This window comes from Equus asinus, chromosome 1 (assembly GCF_041296235.1).
Source record: "Equus asinus isolate D_3611 breed Donkey chromosome 1, EquAss-T2T_v2, whole genome shotgun sequence".
Lineage (NCBI taxonomy): Eukaryota > Metazoa > Chordata > Mammalia > Perissodactyla > Equidae > Equus > Equus asinus.
The window spans coordinates 151409094-151431463 of record NC_091790.1 but is presented as its reverse complement, the minus strand read 5'-3'; the positions used below and the strand labels follow the sequence as shown (position 1 = coordinate 151431463).

At 35.6% G+C, this 22370-nt stretch overlaps 1 protein-coding gene across 5 annotated transcripts in view; it reads left to right on the top strand.

Moving 5' to 3' along the window:
• TMEM196 (transmembrane protein 196) overlaps positions 1-22370 on the top strand; it is a 54586-nt gene that overhangs the window by 22165 nt on the left and 10051 nt on the right. For 4 of the 5 annotated variants that reach the window (XM_014830637.3, XM_070509929.1, XM_044766209.2 and 1 more), the window contains exon 2: positions 21542-21598. The exons of the other annotated variant lie outside the window; for it this stretch is intronic. In XM_014830637.3, the coding sequence (XP_014686123.1) occupies positions 21542-21598 (57 nt within the window). The remainder of the gene's footprint in view (positions 1-21541; positions 21599-22370) is intronic. 5 annotated transcript variants of the gene reach the window in all.

The following is a 22370-nucleotide window of genomic DNA, read 5'->3' as shown; positions in this document are numbered from 1 at the left end:
AAATTTTTTATAATTACTATCAGGAATTCAGGCACTGGTCTGTACTAATCAGACACTCAAAAATATTATGCAATTTTAATAATTGTCAATAGCTCCTTTTATTTATGGTTTATTTGGCATTAGAAATTACACCAAGCACATCATAGGCATTATCTCATTAATCTTTTTAATAGCACTACAAGATAAGTGTTAGAATCCTTGTAGTAATATATGCGTTTTACGGATGGGGAAGTTGCGATTCAGAGAGTTTAAGCAGCTACTGTAAGTCCCACTAATATGTCGCATAGCCAAATTTAAAGCCTATGTTTTCCTGACTCCACGGTCTGTATTCTTAACCATTATGCTATACTTCATCCATTTCTTTTAAGTCCTGGCTGTAAAGAGCAGTGCTGGTTCTATATCCCAGACCTTAGTGGACAACACCCATCCATTCACATTTTCCCAGAGTGAGAAATGTCCTGGAGCATAAATATGGCTTTTCTAATGCTTCGGAGTACCCAGCAGCTCAATGTGAACAGTCATTGCAGATACCTTTCTCCTGCTTGTAATTTCATTCTGCCAGCTGATGCACAGCCATCATGCTATCTGTCTTGTCAGGGGAAAGGGATTATTTCCTCTCCCAATATTTGTGCTTCCTTTTCACGTCATTTAGCAGAAAAACCATGCCAACTTGCTTCTTCTTAGTTCTACACTAAAAACCAAAATAACCACGATGTCCTTTTTCGCTAATCAGATGCTCTCTTTATTTTTTCCCCTCAGTAATCAAAGTAACACTTAAAATTGCATTACATATTTAACCATCACCCTTAACTTGTTCCCAGTATTGCAGTTATTCCTCACAGACAACTTTGGAAACGAAACACTATTCAAGGAAGTGAGCATTGGAAAACTGTAACCTTTAAAACAAATATTTAGAAAGACATAATACGCCATTGTTCCTCCTTCAGAGATTCTGAAGCTGTATTTTGGTTCCAAATTGTGCAAGCTTCACTTTATTTCTGAGGGAATGATGTTATTTTTACCGAGCTCTGTAAAGTATAGAATTATCCATAAGGGAAAGGAATTGGATAATGGGTGATATTTGTTTATAGACTTCTAAACCTTGTGGACCTCATATATTTTCATCTCTGTTGTTCTGTTTGAGAGAGGAAAATGGCCTGGAATAGACAACACCAGAGGGTCACTGCTTAAAATTATCCACCACCCAATGGCACACTTCCACCGGTTTGACTGACGTGTTAATTCTTCTGAGATACAAATACCTGTAAGGAGGGGGGTAAATGCTATGGTGACGATTAGGAACGTCAACAATCTGAAAATTTGCTAGAAAGAAATCTCCTGACTAGAAGAGGAAGGTCTGCCAATTTATTGATTTGCTTTCCAGGTAATTCCATTGCTGACACTTTTTTCTTAAAGAGACAGAGAGAGAAAGACAACAGAACATTCAGGAAAGAATGATCATGAAGATGGCTGAGGAGCCAGAGCATACTTGCCCTAGAGAAAACACAAGGTTAATGGTGTACTTGTCTTAAAATGTGGACAATGGATAGACTCCACAGGGATAAAGGCTTCAGGCTTAACGAAGGAAAGAACTTTCTGACAAAGTTAAAGAGAAAAGCTAACTCTCTTAATGGAAGAGATTGATCCTAAACTGTAAAGACTCTTCTCAAGCAAGTAATGCAAATAATATAGTGATGTTGGACATGTTATGATTATATGATTCACTTATTTCCTTGTTTCGACAGCAACAGGCTGAGCTTAGCCCCAGCAATTAGGAGAATTGTTTGTTAATGTTGTTCATTTGAAAGCAGGAGGGAGGATAAATGGAAGAGAAGAATTTGGAGGGGTAGTTAATGAATGCAAGGCTAACTCACAAAAAGCCTTGATCTTCTCTTTCACTGAAAACAGAACTCTCTAGGACATTTATCACTGCTCTGGATTAGTATCAAGAGTTCTGACATACACATAAAGCAAGAAATGGTGTTTTCCCCATATGGATACTAACTTTGTGTGTGTAAAATGCACCCAAGTTATATGTTGGATTTTAAATGGATGACCTTTGGGAATTCTGTGACAATTCAAATATATCATTCCCATGGTGGGAACTTAAAGCCAGCAAGGGACATATTTTGATTAACTCTTTCCATATTACACTTTATAAGTAGGTCCTCTATTTTAAGAAGAATTGTCTCTTCTGGCTTATTTTCCATCTTATTCATATTCATTAACTCCTCCAAATGCTAAAGCCGTAGGCCAAAGTCACATATGATGTGATCAGAACAAAGTTCTGGAAATACTAAATGAAATATCCTATTATTTTACATAAGTCTACTGTAGACAATTGGGAAAATACAAAAGAGTAAAAATGACATTGAAGTCACCAATGATCCCACCACCACTGTTTATATTGTGATATATTGCCTTAGCTTTGCATGGTCGAAAATAATACTTTTTGGAATATAAAAAGAAAATGTGCATAAAGTTTTGTATTCTGCTGTTTTGTTAAAGTATGGTTATAAACATTTCATCATGGTCTAACACATTCTAAAAAACATGATCATAAAGACTTATTTAGTTATTTAGTCCAGGCTTCTGCTTTCAGATAGTTCTATACAATTATTTAAGTCTAATATTACCTACAGTTCTTAAAAAAGGTTTGCCTTAGCTCATTTTAGTCCACCACTCCAATCTTCTGCCTGACTTCAAAGGTAAGAAAATGTATTCTTTATCACAACTAATTCACTTCTTCTTGTCTCTATGTCAGAGAATTAAGCATCCTTAGAATTTTAATATTCCCATTTGAACTTGAAAATTAGAAGTCTTTCACAACTGCTTCTTTCCTTAGACTTGGTAATACCATTATCAGAGAGTTAGCATGAGACAGTGGAGAGTGCACGTGCTGTAGAGTCAGACAGTTCTGAATTTGAATCCTGATTCTGCCATTTATTGACTGTATTTGCCAACTAAGTATATCTTGGATACGACCACTTACATTTCTTTCAACCTCAGTTTCTCCTTCTGTAAAATGGACTGGTTTTGTGAATTGAGACAATATGCTTGAAGTTTCCTGATTATTGTAAGCCAATATTAATAAGTTAACACTCAGTGATTGCAAATTCCCTTCCACTTATTGTTTGAAGAGCCCTGCTATCCATTCTTACCAAGCTCTGTCATCACCCTGTTTTGGTCAGCCACACAAAAAACACCTCTAAAGCTATAATGTTGAATGGAAGAAACTTTTCTATTGTCATTATCTATGGTCTTTATTCTAAAAGGAAGTCAAAGGACTTTAACTTAGGAGAGGCAAGAGGGCATTACTTCAGTGATGTCCAAGACATCATCGTCATCATCATAAATATATATGGGAAAGGAACTGGTAGAAGCAAATATATTACATGAAAATGTTAATTAATTGAAAGGAGAAATCTTTTAAAAAATCACTGCCAGCTAGAGAAACAGACAAGAATTTTAGTTGTAAAATAAAAAACAATGCTATCAATTAATTAGTAGCTACTGCCACCAAGTGGTAGAAAAATACTTCTTCAGCGACTAGTATCCAATAGCCTTTAGAGGGAAAGCTCCCTTATCACACTTAGTATTTACCAGTGGACTCGAATTTATTCTGTCTCTTCCCACCGCATCATAACCACCCAAGACCTGATCTTCATTAACTGGCAAACTGTCTTTGATCTCTATTACCACACTCCCAAAGCATCTTCCTGTCAAAAGAGAAAACTTAAGGCTTATTATGATCTCTGCTTGAGGAGCAGCCTCTAATACAGAAAGAAAAAAGAAACATAACTGCAATGAAGCTCAGAGAGTTGGGGTAAAATCATGATTAGAAAATCCTAATTTACTTCAGCCTCTGGAGTTAGAAAGGCTGATGTCTGAATGTCAGTTCTGCCTCTTACCAGCTGTATGATGTAAAAACACTGGTCTCAGCATCAGTTTTCTCAACTGAATTTGAGGATTAAATTAGATGACGTATGTAAAGTGTTTAGCCCAGAGCCTAGGATTTAGCAAGTGCTCAAGAAATGTTAGCCCATTCTTTTTATTACTATAACTTTTATACTGCATTTCCTTTCCCTAAACCTAAATAAATTTTTATTATCATTACAATTGTTACTAATATAATTCAACCCAACCCTAAAAAGGCACATGCTAAGAGGGTAAAATCACTGTAACAATAAACTGCCAACCATGGTAGGGATGATCTATGATTTCTCTAGTCCCCAAGAGAGAACTGGATGAGAAGACAGCAATGAAGACACTCACCAAATTCTAAATCTGGACCTGGCGGTAGTTCCTTCCTGCTGAGGTTCTGGGCAAAGCAATCAAGTCCACTTTTAGCTCCCCTAACATACACAGTGCTATAAAGAATATGAATTAATTAATTCTTTGGAAAGTGGCCTAGAATATAAAATCTGTATATAGATGCCTATAATAATTTAAACACTAGGAACCATAAAGAATCATCTATTATTAACCTTAAATAAAAAGAAAGGTAAAAATAGCATGGCTGTTTCTGCAGTTACGGTAAACCGCTATCTGGCATACTATATTCAGTAGCTTCAATTAACCAGTAGGTCCATACATTTAAACATTGTCTTGTCTAATGTATGGTCACAACAATAAATAGCCCAGGACACTGCGGAGCCTAAAATATCTTGTTTCATCAGAGATAGATTGCACAGTGCCATATGTTTGTCACCGAACTCCAATTCTTTGAAAATTGGTCATCTAACCATGTGGTAAATTACTCTCAACCATAATGTCAATATATTTCATAAGATCCTACTTCAACCCCTTGTCAGAATTGTACCAACTTTTCCTCTGTACCCTGGGAGGTGGTCATTCAGTCGCTCCTCAACCATTTCCAAAGAGACCTTATTAATGTTATGAGGAAGCCCAAGATACTTTGTGGACAGGTCTATTCGTTAGAAAAATTTTCCTGGTAATGAGTGGAAATCTCACTCCATGCAACTCCTATCCAGTATTCTTGGTTCTAGCATTTAAATCCAAAAATAATACGCAATATTTTAGACTTCTCCCGTTTCCCAGATAGGCCAAACCACAGAATTTTTGATAGTACTACCTTCATTCTATAAATATACACATCCTGCAGCACAAAACGTACCTCTTCTGTATAGCTTATCTTTCAGCAATCATATAATCTCACGGACAGGTATTTTTATGGTCTCAACACTTCAAAATAAATAAAAAGAAAGATTTTCTGTGTATTTGATTTTTCAAAATCTGGATAGAAATTAGAATTAAATGTAAAAGTGTCACCATTTTTATTGTCAGCTCACAGAATACTCCAAAAGATAATTTCGTTTGGGAGCAGATGATCACGGAAGTGGCCTCTGGCCCTTTGTCTTCTAAGGTTTGATATCCTCCTGGCATTAGTACTGAGTCCTTCAGACGGGATGTAGGATGGCACGCAGCCTGCATGTTAGATGAGTTATTCGCCAGGAAGGGGACCATTGCCATGCATCTTACACTTTCTTTGCTAATTTTGCTCTTGTATCCCTTTGTTTTCTTATCAAGTTCCTTTGAAAATATCAGCTTATTTTAGTTGTGTTGAGGGGATAAATAGGAAGAATTTTATTTTATGTTTTGTTTTATCCACAAATTGGACTAGAGATACAGCCGGGATACCTGAGGCTGAGTATGATAGTGACTGTGAGGAAAAAGAGAAAGCAATTTCAAGGGGGAGGTTAAAAGTAAAGGTGATGGGCATACTTGTATAGCTGTCCTCCTTCCTACCAGAGAGATTTCCCTCAAAAGCTTTTCATGGGAACATTTTATGACTTGTTTGTTAAAAAGAATATTTTTTGACAAGGTGTTTCTACTATTCTTAGAGTTAATGTGAAATGGGGTATAGCGTGCAACAAGCAATGATTTGGGAGCCCCAGTCTTCAATTCTCATTGAATTTCTGCCACTGACTTGCTGTGTAATTTTTTTTTTTTACTTTGGCATCTTAATCTCTCCATCCACAAAATGGAAATAGTAAAGAGTTTTTCAGCCTTCCCAGAAATACTGGGAAAGAGAACCCAAATAGTAAGCGTTACAAACTTTTGAAAAAGTAAACTATGGAAATTTGCGAATTTATCCCAACTGAATACTTGTGAAAGTGTTCCCGTTTGGGGTCCTTAAACAGGAATTAAAACAAAGGAATTGGATGATGGGGGTAAAGGTCCGTCTGCTGAGACGTCTTATAAACTTTCTTCCAGTAAGGCAAATAACCTTTGTGCTGAATGGTATTGATGGAGAGTGCAGTGTTTAATATTTTCTCCAAAGTCCATAACCCAAGTGGTTTTTTTAATGCTCTGAAATTATTTCCTTTTGCCTCATTATTATTTCTTCCTGCCATCTTTGTGGGTTTCTCAGTAAAAGTGCACCTTAAAGCCAGGAAATAGAAAAACTGTCAGGTTTAATCTTTTTGCTTCTTTATGGGCCAGCACCTACTGTTTGGCTCTGTTCAAAAGTATAAGTATTTTTTATTCACTATAGTATCACCTTATAGTACTACAAAGACATGTAAGTGTCTATGCGACTACACTGGCATAATAAAGTTGCTGAGTAAAGAAGAAATGAATCAGTGGAAGGCTGAAATTATTTTATGATGGTCTTCTTTATCCAGAGAAAGCAGAAAGCCATCACATTAATAAAATAAATCAGTGCCGCTCAGAAACCACCATTCAGAGCTATTCTGAAACAATTCAGAAACTCAGCATCTTCCCTGAGTCCTTTGTTAGCTTAAGTTTATAAATCTTCTGCACTGTTATTGCATTATTCAATTACAATGATTCCTTCCAAAATTTAGTCCTCAAAAACCTCACTCTCCAGATTCGTTTCCCAGAATCTGCTAGCTTTAACAGCCTGATTCATGTTCTTGTAAAATGTTATTTAAAACTTTGTTAAGGCAATGAGAAATTTACAATCAGTTTTAAATCTTGTAAGTTGTCCAATGACCTATTTGGAGAATTGAGTGATAAGTCTCCTTATTTACCTTGTCAAGGTTTTAGGGCTGTCTGGCAATCCAACTGAACTAGGTATGGAAAAGATATAACACACGTTTGCCGTCGTTTAAAATCAGTTCGAAGTTAACTAAGTAAGTGTGTGGAGAAACGGGACACTTCACCCTCAGGAAATTTCAGGTGAGCTATAAATAGTGCTCAGCAACTTGTTGCTCGCCCATGGAGATTGGAAACACTTTATTCTCTTTTACTCTTTCCAACATCTTGGTTTTCACAGTCCAATTATGTATCCTGACAGACTGTGGCATAAATATATTTAGGAAGAAAACTATAATTTCCTACTTCATCCAAAATATTCATTATAAGAAGTGTAACAAACAGAGAAAGGCTTGCTAAATAATATAAACTATAATGCTGAACCACAGAATTGAAGTAAAAGTCATCTCTGTGTTTATTTTGCAAGACTCTAATCAACTGCTCCAGGCTAAGAGAGAGAGAGACAGACAGAGAAAGAGAGGAACAGAAAAAGTTGGGCAAAAAAACTTTCCTTTTGTTTATGCCTTTTAAAGAAGCAATTCTCTCATTCCTTCGAGGCTTTAATGTGGGTATACTAAAAGCCCCACCTTTGCTTCAATCTAAGTGTTCTGATCCCCAGAAATGATTCATCATCATGGGAAACAGAGAAAAAAATAAAGCTTAAAAGACCTTAAAAGCCAAAATGTACTACCAGTTCTTTGATGAGGGAAATGAACCTGTCAAAGACAAACCACTTAAACTCGCCGTGCAAAGGCATAAAATGTCTGCAGTAGGACTCAGAGAAAGCAACATCAATCTCCTTCCCCCTGTGGTTGATGGAAATATGTACGAACAAAACACTCTTACTTCTGCTAGAATGCTTCTGACAACTGGCTTAACGCCAGGGAATGGAGAGATAAATGTTTGCTATGAGAGTTTAAACTCTTCCAGAAAAAGATGCCTGGTTCATCATATAAGCCTAAGGAGTCTTTGGGGTCTGATGTTAGACATCCGTTGCAGCTCCCTTCAGGGCTACTCGTCCCATGGTAAGTCCCACATCCAGCCAGCTCCTGATAGAGCCAGCTCATCTAAGCCAAACTAGAGAATTAAATCAGTCCTGTGATCCTCCAGCTAAGGTTTCCAAACTATAAAGAGTATAACAGTTCCCTTGGAATTTATCCAAACTGCGGATCCTTGGATCCCATCCTACCAAAATTTGATTCAATGGGGGCCCATGACTCTGCGTTTGTAACAAGCATCCCCATGCCATTCTGATAAAAATGGTTTACTTATGTCATCCTTTGAAAAATTCTTGTCAGTGCTTTGTAACTCAGGTCATTTGGGCTAAAGTTCAGACAGCCAAATGCATATTCTCAAAGATTTTCTTTGAAGAAGAAAAAAGGAGGTAGCATAGGCAACTTTTATAGTGTGCCTAAATCCCAAGAGAGCTGAGGGAAAGCTTGTTACTTGAAACTGGATAGATACGTATTCAGATGGGATTATTGCATGAAACACATGTTCTCACTTGGGGAGGAATCCCTTCACTCTGAGTGAGATCTTACAAAGGATTTCAAGTCCACAACGTCAAGATTACTGTAATTGTGACATAAGGCCTAAGGTTTGGTGAAGTTATTTTTAGGGACCCTACTCTGCCTGCCACAGTATTCTTTTATTTCCCCAGAAGGAACACATAAAGATAGTAATTACCTGCCTTTAGTCATAGCCCTTCCAGGATGGGCCATTGCTTATAACCAGAAAATGAGGTACCCCTCTCCTTCTTTTAGAATCTCTGCTTTCAGACAGGCTTGGCTTGCCAGGTATAGTACCTATGGCTTAAACGAACCACAATGTAATAAAGCAATTGACCCTATGTTTTAAAAACTCATATTCTGATATTTTGATGTCCTGGAGCTTTTTGTGACATCATTTGACTGTTTTTACATTATCTGATCTTGACAGAATGAAAAGTATCTGGATTTCTTCCATGAGCAAATTTCTGAATGGGATTGGGATAGTGTGTGCCTTAAGGTTAAAGGAAAGATTGAACTACAATTACTCAAAACAGTTTACTACAGAACGGGCCAGTCAAGAGTAGATAATAGCATTCAGAGGACAGTGCTGAGACACTGCCCGACTTCTACATTCATCAAGGGGGGAAAAGCTATTCTGTGTCTATTCTGAAGCCAAGCCTGGTGCTCTGAGAGGAAATTAATCAATATCTGGGATATAGACTCATAGGTTACTTTCCCAAATCATTTTCTGTCTCATATAATTAAGAACACAAATTAATATAATGTTTTACGCCAACCATACCTCAACAAAAAAATTAACCAAAAAAACCCACAACCTTTTCTACTTTGGGAAGTCAATTCTCACCTTTAAAAAGAATCTTCTGACGATTATCACTCAGTGCCAAGGTAATACCTTTCTCAGTGATTTTCATGTAGAAATGTCTACTGATGCTGACATCTCAAGAGCATCTGAGGTTTGAGAAGGAAACTTTTGAAACCCACAAAGCTATGATTGTGACACTTAAAAGGGCAACATCATCAAATTATTTTCAAATGCTACCATTGAGAAGAGAATTAACCTAATCTGACCAATCACGAGAGTTTCAGAAAAACAAAAAAGAAGTTAACTGTATTTTATTCAGTGAAAAGACTAATCACACTCAGTTATGTGTCTTGGAATTGGCTAAATTTGATTAATTTCTGCCCCTCCTCATGTATACTGTAAATACATTCATCCATCCATCTACTAATTCATTCAGTTTGAAATTCCATTATGTCATCTAGAAACTTTATTTCAAAAGCTCAGCTTTGTCTGAGGAGCTACGGCAAAGTTGGATATAAAAATAGATGATCTCTCACCCTAAAAGTACCAGTAATGGCAAATGAAATAACGCATTCAATTCCACTTTTGTATAATATGAGGTTTAAAGCTGTTTCTTTGGTTCACTGTTTCTTTTCTTCGTTGACTTGCCCATCATGGAGCAAAATTCCCTTTTTCAATCCATTTTTTTCTAGAAGGTTGAGACTATCAAACTGCTTTGCAAAATAAGAGCTTTATTTCAGTAACTACTATGAATGTATAGGACTAGGAAATCTTTTCTAAATAAAGATGAAATAAGGTGGTCAGTGAAGATGAAGCTGCATCTACTTTAATGTTGTAGTGGTTTGTGATTCATTGTGCTTAACTGAGAATAAAACCACATTCGGCCTCCATGATAGGCTCCATTTATTTCAAAAGAACTGAATTCAATTCTGTGAACTACTCTGTAGCATTTTGAGATTTGTGCCTGAAAGGTCTGACCATAGCAGGTTCCAAATTCTGTTCAATTAAACATCAAAACCAGCCTTGTGTAAAAGCAGGCAAGATGATGGCTTAGTATTGTGATTGAAGAAACACTAGCAAAGCTCCCTGACTCAAAAATACAGGCTGGCATCCTACTTTTCAAATACGCATTCTGAAAACATAGATTGAAGAGTTTTTATTAGTTTGTGTTTTTTAAATACCCACAGGGAGCACAGACCTTTGAGTCATTCAGGAATCCATATGTTTTCAGAAATTATGGTCCCCTTCATCCAGCTGCCATCACTCCTCCAACCCAGGTGATCACACCTATTTGTTTCTTACGTGTTTTTCCAGAATTAGTTTATACATGTAAGATCAAATATGTATATAGATTATTATATATTTCTTGCCTTTTTACACAAAAAGTAGTTTGTTACATACACAATTCTGTGCCTTGCTTTTTTCACTTAGCCATATATGTTAGCAAGCTTTCCCTATCAGTGTATAGAGAAGTTTCTCACATTTTTTTAATAGATGCAGAGAAGTCCATTGAATTTAATCAAGTCTCTATTGACTGACATCTGAGATTCCTCTTGTGTTGTTACTAACAAGGCTAAAATAAATAATTTGACACATAGATCATTTTGCACACTTGCAACTATATCTGCTGGATAAATTCTCAAATGCAAGGTTGCTGAGGCAAAGGAGATATACACGTGTACGTGTGTGTGTGTGTGTGTGTATATATATGTGTGTATATATATATATATATATATAAATAATTTTGATAATTGTTGCCAACTTCCTCTCAGTAGAGGTCGTATTGATTTATCTTCCCAAAGCGATGTGTGACGATCTGGTTCTCCATATCTTTGCCAAGATTATCAAACTTTAGGATTAAGCTGATAGGTGAAAAAATGCATTTGAGTTAGTTTGAAATTGCATTTCTCTCATTATAGATGAAGTTGAGCATTTCCATGTTTAGGAGTCATTTGTTTTTCAGAGAATTATCTGGTCATACCTTTTGCCTATTTTTCCATCAAATTATTAGTCTTTTCCGTATTGATTTCTAGGAGTTCATCTTACTTTAGGAAGATTAGTCTTTTGTTTATAAACTGCAAATATTTTCTCCAGTTTTTCGTATTGAAGCTGCTCATAATAATATTTTACCATGCAGAATTTTTTTTGTTTACTTTCTTGCTTTTAGTTTTTTAATAAACCAGTCTTTTATTTCATGAAATTTAAATCATAACTAAAAAATCTTTGCCAGGCCAAAATGATTGTAAAAGTTCCACTTTCTTCTAGTATTTTATGGTTTATTTTAAAATTTTATTCATTAGCTCATTAGGCTATTTCTCTGTTATAAGGTGGAGTGTGTAGATCTAATTTCATTTTTGCTCCAGATGGATATATAGATGTCAGATGTCCAAACACCACTTATGGAATGATCTATCTTTTGATAATTGTTTAGAGATGCCATTTTGTTATATACTAATTTTCATATAATTTATTTATTTCTAGACTTTACAATTCTATTATTTAGTTCAATTTTTCTGTTCATGTGGAAATGTCATTCTGTTTTAATTATTGAAGTTTTATAATATATTTTGTTAACTGATGTTAACATTTATCCTCATAACTCATCTTTACCAGAGTTTTCTGACAATGTTTAGATAGTTATTCTTTTATACTAATTTTGAGATCATCTTTCTAGTTAAAAAATGGATCCTTTTGCTATTTTTATTGAATTATGTTAAATTAACAAATCAGATCAAAAAGTATTAGCTTACATTTTATAATGAATCTTTTTTTATCCAAGATGATGTTATATTTTGCCATTTGTGCAAATTTTCTATTATGTTCTTTATTCATGTTTCTAGGTTTTATCTTTATTGGTTTACACTTGTATTATAAATTTACTTTTAGGAATTCTGTTGTTTTTTATTGAAAGTGGAGTTTCTTCCATTACAGCTTCCAATAGGATGTTATTTGTATACATGAATCTTATTAGTTTCCGTATATTAATTTGTGTCTTGTTACCTAACTAAATTACCTTATTTTTTGTAGTAAATTTTAGAGTTGATTCTCTTGGGAATTTCATGTGTCAATCATATTGTCCGCAAACCATGACAGTTTTACCTCCTCTTTTCCAATTTCAATACCTTTAATTTCTTTCTATTATCTAATTGTGTTATCTAATTGTAAAGTAGCTCCATTCCAATGTTCAAGAAAAGTGGTGATAGTGTGCATTCTTGCCATTTTCATCACATCATATCAAGAATACATACTATCAACCTAACTACCACTCTTGGTGTTGACATTGATCACTGGCTGAGGTAGTGCTTCTTCAGTCTCTTCTTCTCTAAAGTTGCTCTTTATTCCCCCTTTCCATATGGCACTCTTTGGAAGGAAGTCATTATGTGTGCCCCACTCTTAGGGAGTGGGGAGTTATGTTTCTCTCTTTGAGAGCGAAGTATGTACATAAATTATTTAGAATTTTTCCAAATAGAAGATTTGTCTCTTCTCCCTATTTATTTATTTATTTATCCAATCATTTATTTATATCAGTATGGCACCATGGATATTTATTATACACATAGTCATAATCCAGTATCACTGTGTTTGTTTTGTTGCTCAAGTCATTCTAGCTTTAGTCATTAGAAGCTCTTTCAGTTGGCTCCTATGTCCTTCTGACAAACCTCAGTTGATGTGGGGTTTTTGTCTGTTTTTTGAGCATCTCTTTATCTTCTGACACTATATTATGCTCCAAGCTCATCTTGTATATTTCCTGCTGCAGCCCAAGGAACAGCCAGTTCTCCAAGGGTCTGTGATTCCTTTTACTGGAGGATGGTATTAGAAACCAAGATCTGAGTTATAGGGATGTTCTTTGCTGTCAAGCTATCACTGTTCCTAGATCCTCTCAGGTGACTGAGCAAGAAAGCATGTGCATATACTAATGTGGATATGCACAGATCTATAAATAGCTCTATTATGACTATATTCATAAATATTAAGCTAAAAATTAGTTCATACTGTTATCTACAAGTCTAGTCCATTACCATATGGATCATTCTAGCTTGTTTCCCTTACTTATCTACGCTCATTCCAACAGTAAGAAACCTGACTCCCACCATCCACCATCCATTTAATCTAGTTGTTCAATTTCAGTATACATATATAGTAGTATCAGAATTGTTAATCAGTAGTCTTGTAGGAAACAACTTTGTTAAAGTGAGTACAGTGATATGTATAGTTTCTTTTGCCTTTAGTTTTATAGACTCTATTCATTTCCAGAGTTACTTTGGTCAGTATCTTTTCCCCCACCTCCTTCAGTGAAACCATTTCTCATGTTTGCTATACAGTTACATTGTTTTGTCACATTCGGCATTCTATCCTGGGATTCTTATGATCCCCTAAATGATTTTTTAAATTTGCATAATTAAGGTTTATTCCTTGTGCTGTAATGTTCTATGAGTTTTAACAAATTCATATTAGCATGTATCCACAATTACGGTATAATACAAAATAGTTTCATTGCCTTAATAGTATCCCCTATTCATCTATTCAACTCCTTTTATCTTCCCCCTGCCCCTAAACACTGGAAACTACTGATCTTTTCACTGTCCCTATTATCTATTGTTTTCAGAATGTCATATATTTGGAATCATACAGTATGCAGCCTTTTTAGACTGGCTTTTTTCCTTTAGCAGTATACATTTAAATTTCTTCCATGTTTTTAAATATCTTGATATCTCATTTCTTTTTATCACTGAATAGTATATCATTGTATGGATGTACCACAGTTTATCCATACACCTATTGAAGGACATCTTGGTTGCTTCCAGTTTTCGTCAATGATGAATAACACTGGTGAAACATTTGAAATTAGTTGACTAAATACCTAAAATCACAATTGTTGGATCATATGGGAAGACTGCGTTTAGCTTTGTAAGAAACTGCCACACTGTCTTCCAATGTTGTACCATTTTCCATTCGTACAAACGATGAATGAAAATTCCTGTTGCTCCACACCACTAGTAATTGGTGTCAGCAGAATTTTGGATTTTAGTCATTCTAAGAAGTGTGTAGTCATATTTCATTGTTGTTTAAGTCCATAGCATTTTAATGACAAATGATGTTGAATATCGTTTCACACTTTTACTGGCCATCTGTGGATCTTCTTGAGTCAGGCGTCTGTTCAGATCCTTTGCTCATATTTTAACTGTTATTTGTTTTCTTATTGTTCATCTTGCTTGATTTCAATCTATTTCCTTCCAATATTTTTTTACAATGATGACTATTTGTATTGGTGTCTTTCTTAGGCCTATTTTCTCAATTCCCAATACAAAATTAGTCAGGTTCTTTCAGACAATAGTGTATCATGCACAATTCTACATCTAGTTAACTATAGAAAAACAGAAAATTTGAAGAAAGTTTAGAAAAGATTAGGGGTTTAGGGGAAAAATCTATTAGCAATGATGAAAGGCACTGGATAGAATAAGTTAAAAGATGATGAAATAATGATCCTTATTTCTAAGATCCATTAAAGACCAAATAGCTCTGACACTTTGACTCTACGTTATAAACAAGGACTTCATGTTTCTCCCTTGAAGAGCACCTTATTTGGCTTCATGTTTGTTCGCATCTCACTGAGAGTAATTAAGGGGAACATCGGTGCTTCAGTGGAGAGCTCTGAGGCAGTAGCTCTGCTGATAAAGTGCTGGCGAAAGCCCTGCGTGCAATTCTGGACCTTCAGAGCACGTCAGAATCACATTGGAAGATTTAAAAACACTGATGCCTGAGTTCCAACCTGGAAATTCTGATTTTCAATTGGTCAAGAGATCAGGAATTTTAGAAACTAATACACAGCCAAGTTTGAGGACCACTGCCTTCTGGCAGGCTTTCCAACTTGATAAGCTTTCCCTGTTTTACACAGATAATTTTTCCTTGAGTCGCTGTGGAAATGGGATCCCTAAGGAAAGGAAGCCCATGATAGACAGGATATCATTAGGAGTCTAGCCAGGGTGTCATGTAAGAAAATCACAGTCATATCAGCACAGTATCAGGAAAAGTATGAATTACTTTAGCGCACTAGTATTTTCTGTGCTCAGCTACAAAATAATCCTTCAAGAGACTGCAGTTATCATTCCTTAACAGGTGATTGGAGTAAGTAAAGGTGTTCAAGGACTGGAGGTAGCAAAGCAAATCATCAAACTTTTCAGCCAGGTACAAGAAGAAATACACTGTTTAACCAGAGATAGATGTCTTTTGAATCAATTTCTCAACATTTAATATTTGTCTGTTTTCCTGATAACTTTTCTGTACATTTTAAAGAAACTTACTAATTTTGATGAAATTGTAGAAATTGTTAAAGGTTATCAAAGTATCAAGTTCAATTTGTGCTTTAGCTCATTATCTTGAGGGGAAAGAAAGGTAGCGCCATTTCTATTTTCTAATGTATTTATCTTCTATAATGGCTGGTGAATGTCGTGAAAATTATTTCATCTGAGGTGGTTAAATGTTAGGTGGCAAAAATTTTAATAAGCTGTTCTTTAGGCAAGTTTGGCCCACCGTCTTTCATAATCCCATCTACTCAACCCTCGCTTAATCTCCTGGTCAGTTGATAGAACCACTGCTTTTATCTGCTTCCATTAGAGCTATGGTTTCAAAATTTTCCATTACATAGTTTAAATGGAGAAATTTTATAATAGACTTGTTTTACTCTTAGTCCTCTCTGAAATAAACTTTCTTAAACAGAAAGGAATACTAATAAGGAACTCATTAACTAGAACCTAAGTTAGTGCTGAGAGAGAGAAGGGAGAGAGAAAGAAAACCAGTAAGGAAACAAAAGATTTTTATTCATTTTAGGGAAGCTTTAGCAAATCCCTTATATTTTTAACCTAGCAGAGTGTCTCTCCCTCTCTCTATTTTCTCTCTTATTAGGAAAATCGAATACATTCACATTTAGTCTGCTTACATGATTGAAATTATTTATACCAACTTATTTTATAGTTTCACTTTCTTTCTTTCTTTTTTTAAAAAAAAGACACCTGTTGGTTCAATCTTTATTACCATTATTGTATTTTTCTCTTTATTTTCTGGTCTTCTATATTTTAATGCACAAATTTAAAGTTATACTTTTCTATCAATAGCTAGAAGTAGTTAGCTCCCCTTTTTCTTCTGCTAAATGATGTAAGAAGCTTAGAACATATTACTTACATCTTCTTTACCCTCAACCCACCATCTCTAACATCAAAATCCCTTGGCATGTTCTTTCTAAGCAGATGTTAATTTTTCTGATCAATACTTTTCAATTAAAAAGATTTACTGTTTTGTTTTACTTTGTACTTTTGCTACTTTATCCCTTACTTATCTCATGTCTTTCCCTATTTGTTTTCATGAAGAGCAGCTTTTAGTAGCCCCTTTAGAGAGTCTCACATGAAACAACGTTTTAGAGACTGTTAGTTTCCTATTGCTGCTGGAACAAGTGACCACAAACTTAGTGGATAAAACAGAAATGTCTTCTCTCACAGTTCTGGAGGCCAGAAGTCTAAAATCAGCCTGCAGGGCTGCATTCCTTCTGGAGGCTCCAGGAGAGAGTCCCATTTTTTTGTCCTTTCCCATTTCCAGAGGCTTCCTACATGCTTTGCCTCACCGCTCTCTTTCCTCACCTTCAAAGCCATCACTGTAGCCTCTTCAAATCTCCTTCCCTCTGTCTCTTTGTGTCTTCATATAGCCTTCTGTCTCTTTTGACCTTCATGTCTTTCTCTTAAAGGATCCCTGTGATTACGTTTAGGCCCTACCTGGTTAATCCACAATAATCTCCATATCTCGAGATTCTTAATTTACTCACATCAGCAAAGGCTTTTTCGCCCTATAGGGTAACGTTCATGGATTCTGGGGGTTAAGAAACATATATCTTTAGAGAGCCATAATTCAGTCTACCATGCTGTTTTTGCCCAAATGAGCCTGTCTTTCCTGTAATCTCTTGAGTGAATGAGAGTTTGGCTGGATATACAGCTCAAAGATTAAAAGACTGGTTTTCAGAAACATGTGACTATTTTATCTTAATACCTTCTTTTAGGCTGTTAGTGTGAAAGGTGGAGTCATTCTATTGAGGAATTGACTTCATGATTTCAATGATTATCTTTGATGCGCTGTAGTCTTCAAATTCCGTTAATAGTGGCCTGTGGTTGCCGTAACTTTTTTCTGTGTCAGTAGCTCACTGTCAGCTTGTCCCTGCTCACCTCCATCAAAGAGGGGATCTCCTTCCATGCTCTTGCCTCTCCCTCACTGTAGACTGCTGTTGCATGTTACTCCCACCTGTTAGACTCATGGTGTAGGGCAGGTGGGGGTCGAGGAGAAGCTTCTTTCTTCTTCTAGGCCAGTCTCAGCTTGGGATGGCCCTGTGCATCTGGCCTCGTGGGCAGGACTTTCTCAGTATTCTGTATCCTCCTCAAAAGCCAGACTTGGCCTCGTGTTGATGGTTAGTCTTGAGTAGGAGGTCCTGCCTCTCCCCCAGTGGATGATGACTCCCCTTTAGTATAGGCATAGGATGTTAGTCCCAAGATGAATTTTTGCTTCTCCTCCTGTACAAAGAATTTTTTTCGCCTACTTTTCCTCCAGTTACAGTGGCAATCCATATTTGCATATACCCTGGAAATAATAGGCTTTGCTACCCTTCTGCTAAGGGCTTAAAATATTTGATTCCTAAGAGAGAAAGCCTAAGGGAGAAGCAGGGCTTTCCACTCTTCCTCCCACACTTGTATGACAACCAGCACCTCCTCCTCCCATCTCTGCAGCAGGTGACATAGCTTGTGTATCCAGACTATCCCTGGAGGGGTTTGTCCCTCTTTGAATTGCAGTTATTCCACTGCCTTGGAACCTAAGCTCTCTGATGGGCTCTAGAAAAGTTATCAGTTTGTAGTTTATCTGTTTTTTCATATTGTTAAGGTGGTCTTTCGATATCCTAAGCAAAAGAAGGAGGCTCTGTGGACCTTTCATTAAGAAAATCCACTCAAAATATAGAATGCTATTTTAATAATAGCTCCATTTCATCCTACAATGAGTCACAACCTTAGTTATCTAATAAATTTAATCTAAATTGGAATCAAATAAATTCTGCTTGGAGGACTACCTAGTTTTATTACATAATTACCCTTGATGCTCTAGCGTTAGATTGCTCCATTTATATAACTTCATATTGAGAGCAAAACAAATAACTCCCTGGACAGCACATTTTCTCAGAAGTAAAATTATATTTTCTCATGTAAAGTTGTATATCTAATTCAGTACACACACACATACACATATGTAGCCATCCATCTTACTTTTTTTTAACTAATTTGTTTTCCACTTGTTTCATAATTTCCATAATGTGGATAACTGCTTTGCATCTTGAATAAAGTTATGGGGAACAAAAACATATCTTAAAATATTATAACAAATTCCCTATATAATAAGGTACAGTTAATTTTAGACTATAGTACCATTAACTAATCTTATGATTATTTTTATTACAACAAAAGTTAACAATGGCAATTATAGATGATCAGGTGTTCATTGAACACTTCTAGTTGGATTTGCAAGTACAATGCACACTGTACTAGCCCTGAAAAATCCTCTTGAAAATCATTTCCATTACATTGTTAGAAATAAATTAACTAACTTAGACACTTAATAAAGCCTTAGATTATAGGTAGATTATATGTGTGATTGGTAACCTTGATGTGTGACCTTGAGCAAGTCACTAAACCTGTCTGGACTTCCAGTTCCCCAAGTGCAAACTGGGAGGGCTGAATTGAGTCATCTTTTAAAATCCTTTGCAGTGCTATGATTTGGGGTAAAGATAGCCAGTGAAATAAAAGATTGCTTAACTGATTTTTTGTGCTTCTTTTACTCTTTTCTATAAACTGTCATGGCTAAACTTCAGCCAAGATCCCATAGAGCCTCCTCAGAAATTCCACGATTTTATATACTTCCCATTACCCAAGTTTGTTTTTCTCAGATTACAGGTTTCCTGTAAGGAATGTGGATTTTGGATAACCTAACAGAAGTAACTATGGGGAGTATTTACCCTGCAGGCCTGACTGAGAGTAGAAAAATATTGTTTGACTTCCCTCCTATTCTACCTTCCCCCTCTCAAGGCCTCAACTTCCTTTCCTTATTGGGACAATAGAAAGAAGCAATTTTATTGTCACCTAGGTGTTCCCACTGAGGAGCTGGGATGAACTGTGCTTATGCTCCTGAGATCCCCTGGGGCTTTGTTGTGAATAAATAGTGGCAATGTTTATAGGTTTCAAAAGAGATCCAAGGAACACAAAACTACAATAGTTTCAAATTATGTCAAGAATGAGTTCCGGGTGAGTGGACTTTCAGGGTGGACAATGGGTTAGCGAGGGAAGCAAGGAGAAGGGCATGCTGAGGATTCCAACTGAAGCTTGGAAGCGCGAGAGGTACAGAACTGGTTCAAACTGGAATGGCTGGTGCACAGCCTTGAAAGATGTGAGATGGGATCAATAAGAAAGAGTCCATGTGGGGACAAAAATTATCTAGACCTAGGCCACAGAGAGGGTGAGAAATGGTCACTCAGAAGTAGCTTTTTAAGGTTTCTAAAAATTATGCTAGTATTCAAATTTTATAAAATTCTGAGTTTCTATCTTCTCATGGTTTTATGGTATTAAAATTATTTTGTTAGATCTATTTATATAGTATGTTAACCCTATGTCTGTCATATGCTTTCTGAATATAATCCCAATTTATATTTTGCCTTTGATAGTTATGATATTTTTGACTATGGGAATTACAATTTTGTGTATTAATATTTATAACTATTTTCCATTTTGGTCTATAGCTTTGCTGCTATGTTTAGAAAATCCCTCCCACTCCTCTAAAATTATATAAATATTTAACTTTATTATCTCCTACTACATTTGTATTTTTTTAATGCATTTAACTATTCAAACTGTTTCATAGACACTCTGGTATATGATATTGGAGAAGGTTAACAGATTGTCCTAATTCCATTTATTGAATAAATGATTCGGATCTTTTCCCCATTAATTTGAAAGGCCATCTACATTTTATACCAAATTCTTATGTATTGTTGTGTTTGCTGATCTGTCTTCTGGCCTCATTGCCTGCTTTATAATCATTTTGTTCTCTTATACAGAAATTTCCTGCAAAGGGAAACCTCCCTTACCCATTAATTTTTATCAAATTTTGTTGGTGCTTCTCACACGCATATTGCTTATTTCAGATAATTCTTAGAATATTTTGATGTGTATATTTAAAAATCAATCCATATGTGAGATACTCAGTTAAAACCATGTATATTATTAGTTCTGACTTGAGATAGCAAAATTTAAAAGAGAAATGAAATAGAAATAAGTTTAACCACATTCAAAGTTTTCTTTGCTAATCTGAAAGCCCTTCATGGGCTTATTATTTATTAATGAATATATTATTTTATTTATGTGGTTTACTTCCAGCCAGAAGTATCTACAAATGCGCACTCAAATGGTCCTAAATGGTTCTATCCAAGTTAACAGTTTACTGTGTTTTGATAACCAAAATGTCTAATAGGCTGTCATTGGTAGATGATTCAATGCAATTACTTTTGTAAAGCAATTATGTCACCAATGTGCTTATTTACCAGAAATTACATGCCATCAATAAGGTCATCCCCTTATGTTCTTCTGTCATAACCACAAGGACAATATTTCTGGTAGAATGAGAAGGTAGCCATTTTACCTGATGTAGTTTCAGAGGTACAAAGACTGTCTCTATAGAAAAATATCTCCCTGTCTGACACCTTATCTTTTCCTTTGTGCTGGATTCCCTACCCATAGAATAGCCCACTGATTTATGATTGCTTAGGATGAATGAATGTATACACCACTTTTCTCCCTGAGAAAGTAAAAAGGGACAAGAAGACAATGAAAGAAAATAGGAGGAACAGAACTCTAAATTCATTTACTTCAGTATTTTCTCTGGCGGTAAAACTGATTCAAGTTTTGCTGAAATACCACACTTACCTATATCAACCTTGCAAAAAATAAATTTTCATTAGCATTTGCATTTTTATCCCTTAGTATTCTAGAATGAGGTATTTTCCTTTTCAGATTTTGATGGGAATGTAAAATTTTCAAGCTTTCCTAGAGCAAGTGTCATGAGTGAACCATAAACTAAAAACTAGGGGTTCTCTTATCTTTGGATATGGAATAATTGTTATTCTTTTCCTTTTCAGTTTCTTCTTTGTGGCATATGTGGAATATTGTGCGCCAAAAAAAAATCTGGACTTGTTGTAAGTTTCTGCCTTGTTTGTGTTATGCATTGAAATATTTAAAATATCAGAACTCAAAAATGGAAATGATGAGTAGCCAACTTTCATATGCTGAATGTTGCTAATTTTGGATAAAAAAGAGACTGGCAAATAAACTCTGGCTTTTTTATTGTCAATGAAAACCATCAAGATTATTAGAGACTATGACAAGAAGAAAAGAGAGAAAAGTTTTGATATACTCTTTAAATTAATGAGTATGCAACCCTTAATGACTGCTGTGGATGGCAGTCTCCACTTTTCCAGTTTAGAGATTCCCAGACACTCACATGAATCCTTTAGTAAGTTGGTAAAGACGTAGCTTGATTTCATGGGAAATTTAACTATTTAAATATGGAACTGGGCCTAAAGATTACTGGCTTTGACTGTGAAGTTAATTTTGCAAAGCAGCAAAACAGCTGTGTTGTTATAGTTACAGTTAATTCCCGAGATTTTTTATTTAATTTTATTTTATTACAGTGAATGCAAATGTAAGTGTTTTCAGATGTTTTATGGTACTATCGCGGTTTTCGGGGGTATGGAACATGCTCCCAGTTAATCCTGATATTGGCTGGAGAAGAACTGCATGCTGAAGTGTGGATTCCCCATTACTTTCCATAACATTTTCTGATGGTTGGAAAGAAGGAAAAAACATCTTTTTTTTTAATTGAGTACCATAGGAAAGATCATAGACCTTTATAAATTTGCAAACTTAATCCTACACAGGGACTCTAGAAAGTGGTCTTTGACCCTAAAA